The following is a 21,962-nucleotide window of genomic DNA, read 5'->3' as shown; positions in this document are numbered from 1 at the left end:
GCAAATAGTATAGCCTTCTGGAGTGGGTGAAAGGATTAGAGAACGAGAAGGACAGAAAGACAGAGGAAGGAGAGAGAGAGAGAGACAGAAAGACAGAGGAAGGAGAGAGAGAGAGACAGACAGAAAGACAGAGGAAGGAGAGAGAGAGAGAGAGAGACAGAAAGACAGAGGAAGGAGAGACAGAGAGACAGAAAGACAGAGGAAGGAGAGAGAGAGAGAGACAGAAAGACAGAGGAAGAAGAAAGAGAGAGAGACAGAAAGACAGAGAAAGAAGAGAGAGAGAGAGAGAAAGACAGGAAGAAGAGAGAGAGAGAGAGAGAGAGAGAGAGAGAGAGAGAGAGAGAGAGAGAGAAGACAGGAAGAAGAGAGAGAGAGGGAGAGAGAGAGACAGAAAGACAGGAAGAAGAAAGAGAGAGAGACAGAAAGACAGGAAGAAGAGAGCGAGAGAGAGAGAGAGACAGGAAGAAGAGAGAGAGAGACAGAAAGACAGAGGAAGAAGAGCGAGAGAGAGAGACAGAAAGACAGAGGAAGAAGAGAGAGCACAGAGATAGGACTGGAGTCCGTCACAGGGATGAAAGAGTTAAAAATGGAACGTTACTGTAGACCTCCGCAGACTGAGAAAAACTCCATCTAGGAAACGCCTGAACTCTTTTTGACCCACTGTATGAGACGGACATATACATTTACATCCAAATAACACAACAAACAAATCATCCTCCGCCCACTCTACAGGGGTTTTACTGCAGGCAGTATGTTGTTTCAGCATTAGCCATGGCTAATGATGCCCATATGGAGACAGAGGAATAGCCTCTGGACATGCTAAAACTACGATCGAAGCTAGTTTATTCCTGTAGGAGGGGAACCAAAGCTCGCCTTCTGGAAATGTCTCTTTAAGCCCACTTTATTGTAGCGCCACGGCCTAAGAATTCTGCCCACCCACCCACCCACCCACACCCACACACGGTACATCTGTCTCTCAGCAGAAAGGACCCAATCTGGCTGATGCGTCACCCATTGTCGGGGAGAATGGGCCATTCTAAAAAACATAGAGCGAGAGGAGGTATTTTAAAATCGGGAACACCCCAAAATTCTCCTTCGTAAGCAACCGCAGAGAAGGACACCCTGTGGAGACCCCCAGGAGTTTACGGGTGTGTGTGTCCCACTACATAAAGCATTTGGAGACCTGGTGAAAAGCTCTATTTGATTAGTCTCTGGAGGGGAGGAAGAAAGAAAGAAAGAGAAAGAGAGAGAGCGAAACTGAAAGTCATCCATTACAACTCTCTCCATTAGATTATATAGAGATGTGTCTAGCTGTGTTGGTGGGTAGTGCCTCTCTGTCCCCAGGCCAGCTTCCAGTGTGTCAGAGTCTATAAGCGACCAGGCAGTATTTCCACTCCCCCAGTAAGACCCAGAGCTACTGACAAACAGCAGTTTACATCCCAGGGCCCATACTGACAAAGCATCTCAGAGTACGAGCGCTGATCTAGGATGAGCTCCCCTCTATCCGTATGAACGTATTAATTGTGATCAAAAAGGCAGCACTGATCCTAGACCAGCACTCCTACCCGGCAATGTTTGATTCATACGGCTCCTGGTTTCTCATCTCCCTCTGATATATTATCTGGATCCTGACTCCCAAACCACTATTGTAGGATTTACTGATATATAATTACTGTATCCCGTAGGTGGTGACATGTTACAGACAGAAGAGACCGAGCAGAGGTGACACTGACAGGAAATCAAACCAGATCCATCAGAACGTGTGTCACAGTCCCATTGTCAGGTTGTCATGAGGCCGCATTTCCCTCAGACAACAACACCCACATGTCTGTCTTCACAGGAGACAGCAGCAGCGACATTTACGTTCCAGTCATTTAGGGAAAACTTTAAACTCTTAAGTCTCAGAGAGACTTAGAATGACTGCATTCAAACAGGGAGTCTGAAACAACCACATAAGACCAGCACCATGTAAGATCTTCTAAAAAATACATACAGTACCAATCAAAAGTTTGGACACCTAATGTAAACTCACGTAAACTCTTACATCGCCTTGGTCCGTACAATTGCCCTTATTTTAGCGCCCCAAAAACATAATACTCCCAGATCAACTGTAATGTCAATACCATTGTAAAGCACAATTTCTCCCCTTTCCAACAGAATCAATTACATGACCTAAACGCTGCCTGTTTCTGCATAATTCAAGCAGGCAATGAGCCCCGTCGGGTCTTTTTCAAAATGGCGGGTGGGGAAGTGAATCTAATGCGTGATAGTGAGAAGGAGAGATGTTGTGGGAAAATTGCTTTTTTTCACTCAATCTGTCCAACTTATGACCTTATCGCCTCTAAAATGTAAATAAAACACTATAAAGAGTTTATATAATGTATCATTACATACCTATTTGAAGGTTTGTCAAATTTTAATCTGGTTTTTAGGGTGGTGCTAAAGTGATCTTAGAAGTAAACAGCGGCTTTGAGAATAATGATTGCGTGCAATGATGACGAAAAAAAATGACTAGGTATCCCCCCCTTAACCCGTCACTGTCCATTTCTTGTTTTTAAAGGATGAGAGTAGTGCTACACCTGGTGGAGAGAGATTGTAAGACAGAAATAGTTGCTTTATGAGTGCTGAACGTTAGGACATGACACATCCAGATGTAACCGAGGGTCCGTTTTTCTCCAATACTATAGAGCCATTACCATGTCGACCAACGCTTGAATAGAAACCTAGTTCACACCCCCGATTTTGACGTCAACATAGTCCCATTAGTTTTCTTTGTAGCCTCGTTTGAATGTTGCGGTTGCGCACATTTGTACGGAATGGGGTTAGTTTACGTTACTCATTCAAGGGTTTTTCTTTATTTAAATTATTTCACTACGAGTATGTCCAGAGGTGTCCAGACTTTTGACTGGTACTGTATATATACATGCACACAAAATACACACACACTCACGCACACAAATCATGGGCATTAATATGGAATTGCTAGACGTGACCCAGTTGTTCGTTCGATTAGTTTGATATTTACGGACACAACCTAGTCATTCGTTCTTTATGTTCTGTTGCCTTGCCTGCTGGCAATGTTCTTATCCCTTGCTTGCTAACTCGCCAGCTAGCTACAGATAACACAGGCACAACCTCTGCAGCCAGAATAACAGCAAAATAGCTGTTTTCTATTGCCATTTCGAAAGATCCATAACAATGAGCTGATAATGGCCGATTTTTCCTGGCATAGCTAGAACAGTTTGCCTTCTCATCAGGACACTCATCAACACGGACTGTTAATTGTAAGGAGATCACATTGCATATAAAACACTAGGGTAGAAGATATCTAAATAGTTTGTTGTTAGCAAACCTTCCAATATGACAACCAAATTCTAAAACATCAGTTGCTGAAAACATCTGGAGAAACTAAAAACATGTGTGAGGATTTTAGAGCTTTAGTGGCAGAGGGGACCAGAGAAAACCATGTTCATCACTCACCACATTAGATCATCAGATGATCCAAAAAAAAGATGTCTATGCAAAAACAAATCAACGTTTTTTCTGTTATTGGACTTGTGTTTACAATGTATCCAATGTCAGTTTGTGTGGTTGTTGGTTTAGCTTTCTGTAACTTTCTGTAGCAAGAACGGTCTGCATGTGTAGGCGGCGTCACGATTTCAATGTGTCTCGATATCTTTTCCAATTAACCCAATATATTTTCCAACTATCCTGTTATCTGGTTTTAATGTCTATTCTAGAATGCCCTCCCAGCCAATCAGAAACGACTAACCAACAATGCTGTGGTATAAACATAAACACATATACATATTTACCAAGAAAAGTCCAGTAACAGTTATCAACAGTCATGGTAAAAGAAAGAGGTCCTCTTCATCTATTTGAAAGGACCACTACACCTAGAGAACAGACCGCTCCTCAAGAGGGGGTATCTCTGCTCTTATGGTCTTGAAGTCCTTCTGTAGGTCTTCTCCCCTGTTTACTTTTTTTCTGAAAAGCCTGAGGAGAGGGAGGAAGGGATGGGGAGATGGGAGGGAGGGATAGAGAAAGGGAGAGGAGTACCCAATGCTCTCAACACCATTTAGATGTTCTTCTCCTCCTACAGGATACCTGTGAAACCCCTGGACAGGACTGGAAGAAAACGAGGAAGATAGAGGGAGAGATGGGGGAACCTGCTAAGGTGAGAACAGGTAATGGTATTTGAGGACCCCCCCAGTGCATACCTGAGTCTGGATGCGGTTGAGGCCCCTGAACCAGAGGACCTGACCCCTACGGAGCTCCATCTCAGCGTGGTCGATCTCATCGTCCCCCTCGTTCATCTCGTTTTCGGGGACATCCTCCTTATGGGTTCCGTGGCCAGCCTCCTTTAGGAACTTCAGGTGGTGGGTGGGGATGGCTGAGATCAGCTGGAGGAGAGAGAGACACCATGAGGAGCTTTCTATATCTTTTTTTCTTTTTTGTGGAGTGGTTGAAAAACAAGTTTTAATGACTCCAACCTAAGTGTATGTAAACTTCCGACTTCCACTGTGTGTTTAGTAATCATGAGGTCAGGGTTCTGTGGCTGAATATATATATATATATATGTATAGAACATTTTTGGGCAGAACTGAAAAAGAGTGTGCGAGCAAGGAGGTCTACAAACCTGACTCAGTTACACCAGCTCTGTCAGGAGGAATGGGCCAAAATTCACCCAATTTATTGTGGGAAGCTTGTGGAAGGCTACCCGAAAACGTTTGACCCAAGTTAAACAATTTAAAAGGCAATGCTAACAAATACTAATTGAGTGTATGTAAACTTCTGACCCGCTGGGAATGTGATGAAAGAAATAAAAGCTTAAATAAATCATTCTCTCTACAATTATTCTGACATTTCACATTCTTAAAATAAAGTGGTGATCCTAACTGACCTAAAACAGGGAATTTTTACCACGATTAAATGTCAGGAATTGTAAAAAAAAATGGAGTTTAAATGCATTTGGCTAAGGTGTATGTAAACTTCCGACTTCAATAACCACTATATGACCAAAAGTATGTAGACACTTCTTGTCGAACATCTCATTATAAAATCATGAGGTCAGGGTTCTATGGCTGAACTAGCCGAATTCACTCATTTGAAGGGGTATCCACATATAAAGGTTAGTGGATTTGGCTATTTCAGCCACACCCGTTGTTGACAGGTGTATAAAATTGAGCACACAGCCATGCAATCTCCATAGACAAACAATGACAGTAGAATAGGGAGGACCTTTTATACCATCATAAGAAGGTTTATGTCCATTCTAGTATTCATAATTCTATGTCTGCAGTACACTATTAAAGAGCTCTGACCTGAAATGAACACCTCATCTGATATACATGTAAAAGCGCCAGTGTTTTTTTTCTCACATCATATTTCTTGGCAGGCTATTACAGGCATTAATAACTCTTCATGTGAGCTTATATCGGTTCACTAACTCATAATTCAATTAAATTCATGGTTTGAAATGAATTAATTCAGTCCACGCCCTGTAGTTCTATCAGTGATTAGTTCACCTTATCAATTCTCTTCAGGATCTGAAGTGAATACAGAGATCTTATCAAATGACTATAATTCTATGGTGTTGAATAGAGATACATATTCATGACTATTGAATGATTCTATTTAATTATGTGGGGGCCAATCAGTTTGTCCTCATGTGAATGTTTCTAAGGCCTGGTTTGGCTGAGCAGAGAGTTGTCAAACCAGAATGCTCCAACACTGAACCCAACGAACTGAGGTTACATACCAAATGTCACACTATTCCCTATATAGTGCACCACATAGAGAGGGAACAGGGTGCCATTTGGGATGCATCCTTAAATAAATTGAGGTGTCAATAAAATGATGGCAAACTTTCTTGTTGTACCTTTCCTCAGGGTGGACGTATAGATACTATGGTAATGTGGGGCTGTGTGTATGTTAGGTTCTCTTGTCTGCATTTCGAACACGGTACATCTATGTAATGTTTTAGCAGTAGCTAATGGGGAACCTAATAAAACAATACTACTAATTAACTTAGTTACCTCTGAAATATTATGCTTTCAAAAACTCCCATACACACAAGCAAGCGCACACACACACAGCTCTGCAGTATACTATTTTAAAGAGCTCTGACCTGAATTAACACCTTGTCTGATCTATATGTAAAAGTGCCAGTGTTTTTTTTCTCCTATCATATTTCTTGGCAGGCATTAATAACTTGGTTATTAATATAATAATCGGTTCACTAACTCATCATTCAATTCATGGATTGAAATGAGTTAATTCAGTCTATGCCCTCTAGTTGGCCCAGTGATTCGTTTGCCTTATCAATTCCCTTCAGGATCTGAAGTTAATGCAAGGTCATTTCTCAGGCCCAGACTAAAGTCCGGATTGAACACAGAGATCCTATTAAATGCCTGTAATCCTATGGTGTTGCGAGCATGGACAAACACACACGTTATTTATCAATAACTGCTGTCTAATATTAAGGTAGTCTCACGGTATTGCTCCCCTGAGGTAGAGTACCTCATGATGAGCTGTAGACCACACTATCTACCAAGAGAGTTTTCAGCAATATTTTTCGTAGCCGTCTATTTACCACCACAAACCGATGCTGGCACTAAGAACTCACTCAACGAGCTGTATAAGGTCATAAGCAAACAAGAAAATGCTCATCCAGAAGTGGTGCTGTCACATGTGCAACCAGAGGGGAAAAAACTCTAGACCACCTTTACTCCACACACAGAGACGTGTACATATCTCTCCCTTGCCCTATATCCTCCTGATTCCTGCTTACAAGCAAAAACTGAAGCAGGAAGTGCCAGTGACTAGCTCAATACGGAAGTGGTCAGATGACTTGGATGCTACGTGACAGGACTGTTTTTCTAGCACAGACAAAGAAATGTTCCAGGATTCATTAAATGGCATTGAGGAGTATACCACCTCTGTCACCAGCTTCATCAATAAGTGCATTGACGACGTCGTCCCCACAGTGACCGTACGTACAAATCCCAACCAGAAGCCATGGATTACAGCCAAAATCCGCATTGAGTTAAAGGCTAGAGCTGCCGCTTTCAAGGAGTGGCACACTAATCTGAATGCTTAGAAGAAATCTCGCTATGCCCTCAGACGAACAATCAAACAGGTAAAGCGTCAATACAGGACTAAGGGTGAATCCTACTCCACTGGCTCTGACGCTCGTCGGATGTGGCAGGGCTTGCAAAGTATTACGGACTACAAACCCAGTCGCGAGCTACCCAGTGACGCGAGCCTACCAGATGGGCTAAATGCCTTTTAAGCTCGTTTTAACATGTTGATCCTACCCCCTAGTTTTTTGAAGATTCTGTTAAAAATCGCGCAACATTTCAGCGCCCTGCTACTCATGCCAGGAATATAGTATATGCATATGATTAGTATGTGTGGATAGAAAACACTCAGACGTTTCTAAAACTGGTTAAATCACGGCTGTGACAATAACAGAACGTGCGTTTCATCAAAAAGCGCAGGAAAATCTGATCACTGAAAATTGGAAAATATATCAATGCGCCACTTGAATGTATTGTTGAAAGGGAACCACATTACCTGGAGCCGAGATTGCAATTCCTACAGCTTCCACACGATGTCACCAGTCTTGTCAATTGCCTAGGCTTTATTTCTTGGTCAAACGAAGAAGAGACAGCCCATTTCTTCCGGTCTCTGACCGGATATTTTGGTTGAGATTTATCCGGACATTATTTCAAGACGTAGAGCTATAGAATATACATCGACTCGTGATCAATTTGATCGATTATTAACGTTTACTAATACCTAAAATTGCATTACAAAAGTATTTCGAAGTGTTTTGTGAAAGTTTATCGTCGACTTTTTTAATTAAAAAAAATGACGTTGCGTTATAAAACACAGTTTTTTTCCTTGATCACACAGTCTTCATAGATCGATATCTAGGCTACATATGGACCGATTTAATCGAAAAAAAGACCCAATAGTGATGTTTATGGGACATCTAGGAGTGCCAACAAAGAAGATCGTCAAAGGTAATGAATGTTTTATATTTTATTTCTGCATTTTGTGTAGCGCCGACTATGCTAATTATTTTGTTTACGTCCCCTGCAGGTCTTTAGGGGTGTTGCATGCTATCAGATAATAGCTTCTCATGCTTTCGCCGAAAAGCATTTTAAAAATCTGACTTGTTGGCTTGATTCACAACGAGTGTAGATTTAATTCAGTACCCTGCATGTGTGTTTTAATGAACGATTGAGTTTTAACGAGTGCTATTAGCATTTAGCGTAGCACATTTGCATTTCCAGATGTCTAGATGGGACGTCTGCGTGTCGGGTCGACCTAAGGGGTTAAGGCAAGCAACACTGAAGCATGCATGAGAGCACCAGCTGTTATCACGCTCTCCATAGCCAATGTGAGCAAGATATTTAAACAGGTCAACATTCACAAGGCCGCAGGGCCAAACGGATTACCAGGATGTGTACTCAGAGCATGCATGGACCAACTGGCAAGTGCCCTCACTGACATTTTATCCCGGACCGAGTCTTTAGTACCTACATGTTTCAAGCAGACCACCATAGTCCCTGTGCCCAAGGAAGCGAAGGCAACCTGCCTAAATCTTGGACTTCCTGGCAGGCCGCCCACAGGTGGTAAGGGTAGGCAACAACTCATCTTCCATGCTGATCCTCAATAAGGGGGCCCGTCAGGCGAGCATGCTTAGTCCCCCTCCTGTACTCCCTGTTCCCCCGTGACTGAATGGCCAAGCATGACTCCAACACCTTCATTAAGTTTGCTGACGACACAACGGTGGTAGGCCTAGTCACCGACAATGATGAGACAGCCTATAGGGAGGAGGTCAGAGACCTGGCAGTGTCTCTTCCTCAACATGAGCAAGACAAAGGAGATGATCGTGGACTACAGAAAAAGGAGGCCCGAACACACCCCCATTCACATCGACGGGGCAGTAGTGGAGCGATTTGGCATGGGTCCCCAGATCCTCAAAAAGATATACAGCTGCAGCATCGAGGGCATCCTGACCAGTTGCTTCATCGCCTGGTATGGAAACTGCTCGGCATGCGATCGTGAGGCCCAGTACATGCGAATGGCCCAGTACATCGCTGGGGCCAAGCTTCCTACCATCCAGGACCTATATACTAGGTGTGTCTGAGGAAGGCCCAATTCTTTCGAAGACTCCAGTCACCCAAGTCATAGATTGTTCTCTCTGTTCCCGCACGGAAACCAGTACCGGAGCGCCAAGACTACTGAACAATTATTCAAATAGCCAGCCGGACTATTTGAATTGACACCCCCCCCTTTGTTTTTACACTGCTGCTACTCACCATTTATTACCTATGCATAGTCACTTTACCCCTACCTACATTTATATATTACCTCAACTAACCTGTCCCCTGCATATTGACTCGGTACCGGTAGCCCCTGTACATTATTGTAATTATATATTTTTTCTTAACTCAATTTTCTTAAAACTGCATTGTTGGTTAACGACTTGTAAGTAAGCATTTCACGGTATTCGGCACATTTGACAAATACAATTTTAATTGATTTGAGAACTTTCCATTTAATAGTTCTTCTTAATTCTGTTTGCCAGTTTTTCCTCATGTGACTCTTACGAAGACCTGGATTGGCTAAGCAGACAGTTGCCTAACCAGCATACCCCGGCACTAAACCCAACAGACTGAGGCTGCAGCCCAAATATCACCCTATGCCCTATATAGTGCATTGGATAAAACAAACTGTGTTGTCGGGAGAAGGGTGGTAAATAAACTCCCTTGCTGTACTATTCCTTGGGGTGGAGGTATAGATACTGATGTGTGTGTGTTATGTTCTCGTCTGCATTTCACACATGGGACACTTATGTAACAAGTCATGATGACTCAGATTCATTTAGTCACCTCTGAATGGTTATGCTGTCAAAGACACCCACACACACAACCGCACACACACAACCGCACACACACTCATCCTAGATGTAATGTTATAGGTTGATACAGGGAGACTGACAGTAGCTTGTTCTACCTGGTTTATAGAGATCTCTATCAATTCAATTCAACGGGCTTTATTCGCATGTGAAACAAAATCAGCAAAAGAATGTCCCTTTTTCAGGACCATGTCTTTCAAATATAATTTGTGAAATATCCAAATAACTTCACAGATCTTCATTGTAAAGGGTTTAAACACTGTTTCCCATGCTTGTTCAATGAACCATAGACTATTAATAAACATGCACCTGTGGAACGGTTGTTAAGACACAGTTATGAAAACTTAGGAAACTAAAGAGGCCTTTCTACTGACTCTGAAAAACACCAAAATAAATATGCCCAGGGTCCCCTGCTCATCTGCGTGAACGTGCCTTAGGCATGCTGCAAGGAGGCATGAGGCCAGGGCAGTAAATTGCAATGTCCATATTGTGAGATGCCGAAGACAGAGCTACAGGGAGACAGGACAGGCAGTTGATCGTCCTCGCAGTGGCAGACTACGTGTAACACCTGCACAGGATCGGTACATCCGAACATCACACCTGTGGGACAGGTACAGGATGGCAACAACAACTGCCCAAGTTACACCAGGAACGCACAATCCCTCCATCAGTGCTCAGACTGTCCGCAATAGGCTGAGAGAGGCTGGACTGAGGACTTGTAGGCCTGTTGTATGTAAGGCAGGTCCTCACCAGACATCACCAGCAACTACGTCGCCTATGGGCACAAACCCACCGTCGCTGGACCAGACAGGACTGGCAAAAAGTGCGCTTCACTGACAAGTCGTGGTTTTGTCTCACTGGGGGTGATGGTCAGATTTGCGTTTTTAGACAAAGGAATTAGAGTTAGCGGCCTGTACTCTGGAGCGGGATAAATTTGGAGGTGTAGGGTCCGTCATGGTCTGGGGCGGTGTGTCACAGCATCATCGGACTGAGCTTGTTGTCATTGCAGGCAATCTCAACACTGTGCGTTACAGGGAAGACATCCTCCTCCCTCACGTGGTACCCTTCCTGCAGGCTCATCCTGACATGACCCACCAGCATGACAATGCCACCAGCCATATTGTTCATACTGTACGTGATTTCCTGCAAGACAGGAATGTCAGTGTTTTGCCATGGCCAGCGAAGAGCCCGGATCTCAATCTCATTGAGCACATCTGGGACCTGTTGGATCAGAGGTTGAGGGCTATGACCATTCCCCCCAGAAATGTCTGGGAACTTGCAGGTGCCATGGTGGAAGAGTTAGGTAACATCTAACAGCAAGAACTGGGAAATCCGGTGCAGTCCATGAGGAGGAGATGCACTGCGGTACTTAATGCAGCTGGTGGCCACACCAGATACTGATTGTTACTTTTGATTTTGATCCCCCCCTTGTTCAGGGACAGATTATTCCATTTCTGTTAGTCACATGTCTGTGGAACCTGTTCAGTTTATGTCTCAGATGTTGAATCTTACTATGTTCATACAAATATTTACACATGTTAAGTTTGCTGAAAATAAACGCAGTTGACAGTGAGAGGACAATTGTTTGTAGTTGCTGAGTTTATGTTAACATTGCCAATGCGAGTGAGGTAGATAATAAACAAAAGTGGGAAAAAAATGAACAGTAAACATTACACTCTCAGAAGTTCCAAAGGAATAAAAACATTTCAAATGTTATATTATGTATATATACAGTATTGTAACAATGTGCAAATGGTTAAATAAATAAACAGAAATATGGGTTGTATTTACAGTTGTGATTGTTCTTCACAGGTTGCCCTTTTCTTGTGGCAACAGGTCACAAATATTGCTGCTGTGATGGCACACTGTGGTATTTCACCCAGTAGATATGGGAGTTTATCAAAATAGTGTTCGTTTTTGAATTCTTCGTGGATCTGTGTTATCTGAGGGAAATATGTGCCTCTAATATGGTAATACATTTGGCAGGAGGTTGGGAAGTGCAGCTCAGTTTCCACCTCATTTTGTGGGCAGTGTGCGCATAGCCTGTCTTCTCTTGAGAGCCAGGTCTGCCTACAGTGGCCTTTCTCAATAGCAAGGCTATGCTCACTGAGTCTGTACATAGTTAAAGCTTTCCTTAAGTTTGGGTCAGTCACGGTGGTCAGGTATTCTGTCACTGTGTACTCTCTGTTTACGGCCATTCTTGGTTGGCATTCTAGCTTGCTTTATTTTTTGTGAATTCTGTCCAATGTGTCAAGTAATTATCTTTTTGTTTTCTCATGATTTGGTTGGGTCTAATTGTATTGCTGTCCTGGGGCACTGTGGGGTCGGTTTGTGCTTGTGAGCAGAGCTACAGGACGAGCTTGCTTAAGGGACTCTTCTCCAGGTTCATCTTTCTGTAGGTGATGGCTTTGTTATGGAAAGTTTGGGAATCGCTTCCTTTTAGGTGGTTGTAGAATTTAATGGGTGTTTTTTGGATTTTGATAATTAGCAGGTATCTGCCTAATTCCGCTGTGCATGCATTATTTGGTGTTTTACGTTGTACACAGAGGATAATTTTGCAGAATTCGGAATACAGTCTCAATTTGGTGTTTGTCCCATTTTGTGAATTCTTGGTTGGCGAGTGGACCCCAGACCTCACAACCATAAAGGGCAATGGGTTCTATAACTGATTCTCAAGTATGTTCAGATAGATCCTAATTGGTATGTTGAAATTTATGTTCCTTTTGTTGGCATAGAAGGCCCTTCTTGCCTTGTCTCTCAGATCGTTCACAGCTTTGTGGAAGTTACCTGTGGCACTGATGTTTAGGCCAAGGTATGTATAGTTTTTTTGTGTGCTCTAGAGCAACAGTGTTTAGATGGAATTTGTATTTGTGGTCCTGGCGACTGGACCTTTTTTAGAACACCATTATTTTGGTCTTACTGAGATTTACTGTCAGGGCCCAGGTCTGGCAGAATCTGTGCAGAAGATCTAGATGCTGCTGTAGGCCCTCCTTGGTTGGTGACAGAAGTACCAGATCATCATCAAACAGTAGATATTTGACTTTTAGATTCTAGTAGGGTGGACCCAGGTGCTGCCGACTGTTCTAGTGCCCTCACAAATTTGTTGATACATATGTTGAAGGGGGTAGGGCTCAAGCTGCAACCCTCTCTCACCCCACAGCCCTGTGGAAAGAAATGTGTTTTTTGCCAATTTTAACTTTAGACTTGCTGTTTGTGTACATGGATTTCATAATGTCGTATGATTTTCCCCCGACACTATTCCATCAACTTGAATAGCAGACACTCATGCCAAATTGAGTAAAAGGCTTTTTTGAAATCAACAAAGCATGAGAAGACATTGCCTTTGTTCTGGTTTGTTTGGTTGTTTGTCAATTAGGGTGTGCAGGGTGAATTACATTGTCTGTCACACAATAATTTGGTAAAAAGCCAATTGGACATGTATTCAGTATATTGTTTTCCCTGAGGAAATGTACAAATCTGCTGTTAATGATAATGAAGAGGCTTTTCCCAAGGTTGTTGTTAACGCATACCCCACAGTGGTTATTGGGGTCAAATGTCTCCACTTTTGTGGATTGGGGTGATCAGTCCTTGGTTCCAAATATTGGGGAAGATGCCAGAGCTAAGGATGATGTTAAAGAATTTAAGTATAGCCAATTGGAATTTGTTGTCTGTATATTTTATAGTTTAATTGAGGATACCATCAACACCACAGACCTTTTTGGGTTGGAGATTTTTTATTTTGTCTTGTAGTTCATTCAAGGGAATTGGAGAATCCAGTGGGTTCTGGTAGTCTTTAAGAGTTGATTCTAAGATTTGTATTTGATCATGTATATGTTTTTGCTGTTTGTTCATTGTTATAAAGCCAAAAGGATTGGAGAAGTGGTTTACCCATACTGTAACGGCGTTCGTCTGTTGAAGGAGAGTCGGACCAAAATGCAGCGTGGTGGTTACTGATGTTCTTTAATGTAGAATTGACGATACATGAAATAACTATATAAATACAAAACAACAAACGGAACGTGAAAGCCTATACAGCCTGTCTGGTGAACAACTAACACAGAGACAGGAACAATCACCCACAAAATACACAGTGAAACCCAGGCTACCTAAATATGGTTCCCAATCAGAGACAACGAGAATCACCTGACTCTGATTGAGAACCGCCTCAGGCAGCCAAGCCTATGCCAGACACACCCCTAATCAGCCACAATCCCAATGCCTACAAAAACCCCAATACGACAACACAATAAACCCATGTCACACCCTGGCCTGAACAAATAATTAAAGAAAACACAAAATACTAAGACCAAGGCATGACGGCTCCGGCTCGGGACGTGGACCCCACTCCATTAATGTCATAGTTCCTCCCCCTCGTGTCCTGGGATAATCCACCCTCGCCGCCGACCATGGCCTAATAGTCCTCACCCAGAACCCCACTGGACTGAGGGGCAGCTCGGGACTGAGGGGCAGCTCGGGACTGAGGGGAAGCTCGGGACTGAGGGGAAGCTCGGGACTGAGGGACTGAGGGGCAGCCCGGGACTGAGATGAAGCTCAGGCAGGTAGTTGGCTCCGGCAGATCTTGGCTGGCTGGCGGATCTGGAAGAGTCTGGTTGACTGGCAGATCTGGAAGAGTCTGGTTGACTGGCAGATCTGGAAGAATCTGGTTGACTGGCAGATCTGGAAGATCATGGCTGACTGGCGGATCTAGCTGCTCTGGCTGCTCCATGCAGACTGACAGCTCTGGCTGCTCCATGTAGACTGGCAGCTCTGGCTTCTCCATGCAGATTGGCAGCTCTGGCTGCTCCATGCAGATTGACAGCTCTGGCTGCTCCATGCAGAATGGCAGCTCTGGCTGCTCCATGCAGACTGGCAGCTCTGGCTGCTCCATGCAGACTCGCAGCTCTGGCTGCTCCATGCAGTCTGGCAGCTCAGGCTGCTCCGAACAGGCAGGAGGCTCCGGCAGCGCTGTAGAGGAGGAAGGCTCTGGAAGCGCTGAACAGGCGGGAGACTCCGACAGCGCAGGAGAGGAGGAAAACGCTGGCTGCGCTGAACAGGTGGGAGGCTCCGACAGCGCTAGAGAGAGGGATGGCTCTGGCTGTGCTGAACAGGCGAGGCGCACTGAAGGCCTAGTGCGTGGTGCTGGAACTGGATCGAGGACACGCACAGGAAGCCTGGTGCGGGGAGCTGCCACTAGCGGACTGGTGTTTGGAGGTGGCTCTGGATAGACCAGACCGTGCAGGCGCACTGGAGCTCTTGAGCACCGAGCCTGCCCAACCTTACCTGGCTCGATGCCCACTCTATCCCGGCCAATACGAAGAGCTGGTATGAACCGCACCGGGCTATGCACCCGCACTGGAAACACTGTGCGCTCCATAGCATAACACGGTGCCTGGCCGGTCTCTCTAGCCCCCCGGTAAGCACAGGGAGTTTGCGCAGGTCTCCTACCTGGCATAGCCATACTCCCTGTAAGCCCCCCCAATACATTTTTTGGGGCTGACTCTCAGGCTTCCATCCGCGTCGCCGTGCTGCCTCTTCATACCAGCGCCTCTCCGCTTTCCCCACCTCTAGTTCTTCCTTGGGGCGGCGATATTCTCCAGGCTGTGCCCATGGTCCTTTTCCGTCGAATATCTCTTCCCAAGTCCAGAAGTCCTTTGAACGCTGCTCCTCACGATTAACAGGGGGAGTTGGCTCAGGTCTGTCTCCTGACTCTGCCATACTCTCCCTGAGCCCCCCCCCCAATTTTTGGGGCTGCTTTTCGGGCTTCCTTGCCAACTGTGTTCCCTCGTATCGTCGGCTCTTATCTCTGGCTGCCTCTGCTCTCCTAAGTGCCTCCACCTGTTCCCATGGGAGGCGATCTCTTCCAGCCAGTATCTCCTCCCAAGTGTAACAACCTTTGCCATCCAACACGTCTTCCCATGTCCATTCCTCCTTTCGCTGCTCCTGCTGTCGCTGCCTGTTACCACGCCGCTTGGTCCGGGTGTGGTGGGTGATTCTGTAACGGCGTTCGTCTGTTGAAAGAGAGTCGGACCAAAATGCAGCGTGGTGGTTACAGATGTTCTTTAATGTAGAATTGACGATACATGAAATAACTATATAAATACAAAACAACAAACGGAACGTGAAAACCTATACAGCCTGTCTGGTGAACAACTACACAGAGACAGGAACAATCACCCACAAAATACACAGTGAAACCCAGGCTACCTAAATATGGTTCCCAATCAGAGACAACGAGAATCACCTGACTCTGATTGAGAACCGCCTCAGGCAGCCAAGCCTATGCTAGACACACCCCTAATCAGCCACAATCCCAATGCCTACAAAAACCCCAATAGGACAACACAATAAACCCATGTCACACCCTGGCCTGAACAAATAATTAAAGAAAACACAAAATACCAAGACCAAGGCGTGACACATACATCTCCATTTTGGACAGATAACTCTTTTTGTTGTTGTTTGTTTCGTGTTTTCCAATTTTCCCAGCAGTGGTTATGGTCTATGGATTCTTCAATTACATTGAGCTGATTTCTGATGTGCTGTTCCTTCTTTTTCCGTAGTGTATTTCTGTATTGTTTTAGTGATTCACCCTAGTGAAGACGTAGACTCAGGATTTATGTTTTTGGTTGGACAGGTTTCTCAATTTAGTGTTTTTTTAGGGTTTTGCATTCTTCATCAAACCATTTGTCATTGTTGATAATTTTCTTCGGTTTTCTGTTTGAAATGTTTAGACTTGATAGGGAAGCGGAGAGGTCAAATATACTGTTTAGATTTTCTACTGCCAAGTTTACACCTTCACTATTACAGTGGAACGTTTAGTCCCTAGAAGTTGTCTAAAAGTGATTGAATTTGATGTTGCCTAATTGTTTTTTAGTAGGTTTCCACACTACATTCCTTCCATCTATAGCATTTCTTCATATTACTCAGTTCCTTTGGCTATGATGCCTCATGATTGAGTATTGTTCTGTTCAAGTAGACTGTGATTCTGCTCTGATCTGATAGGGGTTTCAGTGGGCTGACTGAACACTCTGAGAGACTCTGGGATGAGGTCAGTGATAAAGTAGTCTCCAGTACTACTGCCAAGAGATGAGCTATAGGTGTACCTACCATAGGAGTCCCCTCAAAGCCTACCATCGACTATGCACATACCCAGCGTGCGACAGAGCTGCAGGAGTTGTGATCTGTTTTTGTGGTCATAGTTGTGCCTTGGGGGGCACATGGGAGAGGGAATGCTGTCATCTCCAGGCACGTGTTTGTCCCCCTGTGTGCTGAGGGTGTCAGGTTCTTGTACGGTTTTGGCATTTAGGTTGCCACAAACTAGTACATGTCCCCGGCGCTGGAAATTATGAATGTCCCTCTCCAGGATGGAGAAGCTGTCTTCATTAAAGTATGGGGATTCTAGTACACAGTCGTGACTAAATATTTTGAGAATGACACAAATATAAATTTTCACAAGTCTGCTGCCTCAGTGTCTTTAGATATTTGTGCAAGATGTTACTATGGAATACTGAAGTATAATTACAAGCATTTCATAAGTGTCAAAGGCTATTATTGACAATTACATGAAGTTGATGCAAAGAGTCAATATTTGCAGTATTGACCCTTCTTTTTCAAGACCTGTGCAATCCGCCCTGGTCTGCTGTCAATTAACTTCTGGGCCACATCCTGACTGAATTTGTGGGTTTTTGTTTGTCCAGCCGCCTCTTGAGGATTGACCACAAGTTCTCAATGGGATTAATGTCTGGGAGTTTCCTGGCCATGGACCCAAAATATTGATGTTTTGTTCCCCGAGCCACTTAATTATCACTTTTGACTTATGGCAAGGTGCTCCATCATGCTGGAAAAGGCATTGTTTGTCACCAAACTGTTCCTGAATGGTTGGGAAAAGTTGCTCTCGGAGGATGTGTTGGTACCATTCTTTATTCATGGCTGTGTTCTTAGGCAAAATTGTGAGTGAGTCCACTCCCTTGGCTTAGAAGCAACCCCACACTAATGGTCTCAGGATGCTTTACTGTTGGTATGACACAGGACTGATGGCAGCGCTCACCTTGTCTTCTCCGGACAAGCTTTTTTCCGGATGCCCCAAACAATCAGAAAGCGGATTCAGAGAAAATGACTTCACCCCAGTCCTCAGCAGTACCTTTTGCAAAATATCAGTCAATCCCTGATGTTTTTTTTGCTGCCCTTCTTGACACCATGCCATCCTCCAAAAGTCTTTGCCTCACTGTGCATGCAGATGCACTCACACCTGCCTGCTGCCAGTCCTGAGCAAGCTCTGTATTGGTGGTGCCCCGATCCCGCAGCCAGACGGTCCTGGCGCTGGCTGGACTTTCTTGGGCGCCCTGAAGCCTTCTTCACAACAATTGAACTGCTCTCCTTGAAGTTCTTGAGCCGATAAATGGTTGATTTAGGTGCAAACTTACTGTCAGCAATATCCTTGCCTGTGAAGCCCTTTTTGTGCAAAGCAATGATGATGGCACGTGTTTCCTTGCAGGTAACCATGGATGACAGAGAAAGAACAATGATTCCAAGCACCACCCTCCGTTTGATGCTTCCAGTCTGTTATTCGAACTCACTCAGCATGACAGCGTGATCTCAAGCCTTGTCCTCGTCAATACTCACACCTGTGTTAACAAGAGGATCACTGACATGATGTCAGCTAGTCCTTTTGTGGCAGGGCTGAAATGCAGTGGAAATGTTTTGGGGGATTCAGTTAATTTGCATGGCAAATAGGGACTTCACAATTAATTACAATTCCTCTGATCACTCTTCATAACATTCTGGAGTATATCCAAATTGCCATCATACAAACTGAGGCTGCAGACTTGGTGAAAATTAAAATTTGTGTCATTCTCAAAACTTTTGGCCACAACTGTAGGTAGCACACGGGAGGACATTTTTCTCTGTTAAGATAATTTCCTTTTGAATGTTTTGCTAAATGTAACATGTTCCTGTTTTGATTACTTTAATAGAGTGAGTTACGTCTGCTCTATACTAAATTAGCATACCCCCTGAGTCCCCTCCCTGTTTCACACCTGGTAGTTTGGTGGATTGGACTACCAGTTCTCTGTACCCTAGAGGGCAACCAGTGGGCCAGTCTCCTCTATACCATGGTTCTAGTAGGATGACAATGTATTTCTGATTTCTTTGGTGAAGTCCAGGTTCCTGCTCTTTAGGCCAAAGGCAGATGACTCCAGGCCTTGGATATTCCAATAAGAGATAGTGAAGGCTTTGTGTTCCATAAAGTGTCCAATGTTGTTGGTCGTGTAGTTTGGCCTCAGGCCAGTAAGTGTGAGCAGAGCCTGCTGAGAATCGGGAAAGTGCCATTGGCTTGGGCTAGTGTAAGAGTGGGGGTTGGGCCTGTTTTCCTGCTCATGGCCAGGTCGCATGTGTGACTTGCTGGTCTGGGTGGGGTGTCTATTGATCTGTTGCTCCTGTGTAAAGTGTTGGGGCTGCGTTTGAGAGCGATGTCCTTTAGGATCCGGGTGAAGGTGGGCACTGCTGCCTTGTATAGGTGGACCTGGTCATAAAGGCTGTTCAAGTCCAGGGTGGAGTGGTGGGCCAGGAAAATATTTGTTTTTGAGGCACGGTCACAGGAAATACTTGCGTTTACCCGCTGTATGGTAGCAGGGTGGAAGTATTTTTGTGGTAGCAAGGTGGAGATAACCCCTTGTGCGTTGGGGAAGTAGAAGAAGCTTTTTCCATCACTCCCTTGAGTGCTGTGGTCACCATTTCCTGCTGTGTTCTCAGGTTGTTTGTGCCTGTGTGTATTATTTTGTGGCTGGTTGACCCTAGTTGGTCCTCAGACAGCTGGTCTAGGGCGCGCTGGGTGTTTGAACACCAGAGTTTAGACACTGTGTTTGGGAAAATGTTTTTTTCATGTATACATTTTCCATTTGAGTACAATCTGTGTATGTCCTTAGTGGGTGTGGGGGGGGTTGTCAGAAGGGCTCTCAGGGTGGCGGGATCCCCTGGACTTGGGGTTCTTCATTTGTCTGTCATGCTGTGCTGTCGACATGGTCAGGGTCTGCGGTGGACTGTTCTGCTGTGGTATCAAGACTTTTGTCGGGAGCTGAGGTGGGCTGTTCTGCTGGCTTTTCTGCAGGGGTGGCCACCTCTCTAATGGGTTGTTCTCTGTCACACGACATCACCCTCACCAGCAGTCTGATCCTTTCCTCTAGTGCTCTGTTCTCTAGTGCACTGTTCTTCTTCTGCTCCTGCTCTTTCTCTTGTAGATGTTGTCTCACTACAGTCCAGAGTGCAGATATGTCTCTCCACCTCCAGCTCTCCAGGTCTAGTTAAGGGGGTGTTGTTGTGCTGGACTGTTGTCTGGGTCTGTGCTGACTGGGGTGTAATCACCTGCTGTTCTAGCTCCACCTGCCTTACCTCCAGTTGAGTGAATGTATCCCTCATTTCAACGAGGAGTAGTATTCTGTGCTGGGAAGTTGACATTCCGCTTAGGGTTGCTCGTCTGTGGGGTTATATAATGAAGAGGTCTGGTCTGACCTGCTCGGGGTGGGTGTATCTTTCTCAAGGGAGACCTTCTCCTGCTGAGCTATTTCTTTGATTAGGTGAAAGTCCAGCTGAAACTGTTTGGGGTTGCTCTGTACCAATACTGTTCCAGACTTATATTAGCTGACTCAGAGTCCTCGTTGTCTAGTATCCTGAGTTTCCACCCATCGGTAACACGCCCCTCTTAACAGTATGTTAATATAGCACTGTGTCGTGCAAGGGTATGGTCTGTGTGGAAGATAAGGTTGCTTATGTTCAAATTTGTATAAAAGTCAACAAAAAGTCTCTTGATTTTCCATAAGGAGCTTCATTTTTCACTCTTTTCATGTCTTATTATTCTTTACATACAGATGGTACTGCATTTGAATTACCTCTAAACAGCAGGAGGGTGCTTCTAAGGCCTTGGTTGGGTCTCTCCTGCCATTGCTGGGCTCACGGGCTTTGACACCTTTCGTTTCACACGCCAGTGCAAATTGAAGCTGTATCTCTATGTCCGAGCAAGCCTGGTAGTCTTAGCATTCAGGCCTTATCAAGTCAAATATATCACTGTGTATTGTAATGTATTATAATTGTAATGTATTTTTCTTCTGGCTTTAGAAAGTTAAAAATAGCTTCAGACTAAGCATTATTCGCTCAGTTCCAGGTTGGATGGTGTTTTCAGGTTTCTGTTTGTTTGACAAAGCATTTGCTGTATATCTTGGGAATAATAATCCTTGGGTGTAAGAAGCATTCCAGGTAATTCTGGGTAATTCATTAAAAATCCTACAATGTGATTTTCTGGATTTTTTCCCTCATTTTGTCAGTCATAGTCTAAGTGTACTTATGATGAAAATTACAGGCCTCTCCCATCTTTTTAAGTGGGAAAACTTGCATAATTGGTGGCTGACTAAATACTTATTTGCCCCACTGTATGTCCCTGCCAAAAAAAATCCAAGTTGGTCTAACTCGAAATCTATCTATTTTTTAAACATGCTGAAAAAAGTGGCAGCTCACCTGCTCAATACCTGTCTCGCTCTCTACTCTCTCTACCTCCTACCTGAACTCAGACAACTGGCTGTGTGGGGAAGCTAATCTTTGAGGGTGTGTTACCTGTCAATACACCATATGAGATCTCGTTCTCTGTATGTATGCCTGTGAGTGTGTGCAGGCAAGAGTAGGATTTTGTGTTTTTCAACGTGTGTGTGTGTGTGTGTGTGTGTGCAGAGAGAGCAGTGTATGTGCATGGGTCTTTGAACGTGTGTGTGTTTGTGTGTGTAGTCGTAGAGGGAGTATCGTGCTGGGTTCTCGTCCTCTGGGGTGCGGGTAAATGTGGGCAGTGCTGATTTTATGTGCGCCAGTGCTCATTACCACGGTGACTGTTGTGATGGTAACCATGGAACATGCTTGCTTTGTATTCCAGAACCCATCTTAGCGTAGCAACAGTTCCCTGGCACCTACTGTACCAGCTGCATCACACACGCACACACATCACGCATCAATGCACACACACACACACACACACATACACACAAATGCG

The 21,962-nt window shown here is 44.6% G+C and overlaps 1 protein-coding gene across 6 annotated transcripts in view; it reads right to left on the bottom strand.

Moving 5' to 3' along the window:
• Positions 1 to 21,962, bottom strand: part of LOC118400501 (plasma membrane calcium-transporting ATPase 1-like) — a 239,659-nt gene that overhangs the window by 68,419 nt on the left and 149,278 nt on the right. For all 6 annotated transcript variants that reach the window (XM_052473769.1, XM_052473771.1, XM_052473766.1 and 3 more), the window contains one exon: positions 4,221 to 4,403. In XM_052473769.1, the coding sequence (XP_052329729.1) occupies positions 4,221 to 4,403 (183 nt within the window). The remainder of the gene's footprint in view (positions 1 to 4,220; positions 4,404 to 21,962) is intronic.

This window comes from Oncorhynchus keta, chromosome 21, assembly GCF_023373465.1.
Source record: "Oncorhynchus keta strain PuntledgeMale-10-30-2019 chromosome 21, Oket_V2, whole genome shotgun sequence".
In the NCBI taxonomy this organism is placed as follows: domain Eukaryota; kingdom Metazoa; phylum Chordata; class Actinopteri; order Salmoniformes; family Salmonidae; genus Oncorhynchus; species Oncorhynchus keta.
Note: the sequence above shows the minus strand (reverse complement) of the source record. Positions and strands in the feature narration are given on the sequence as shown.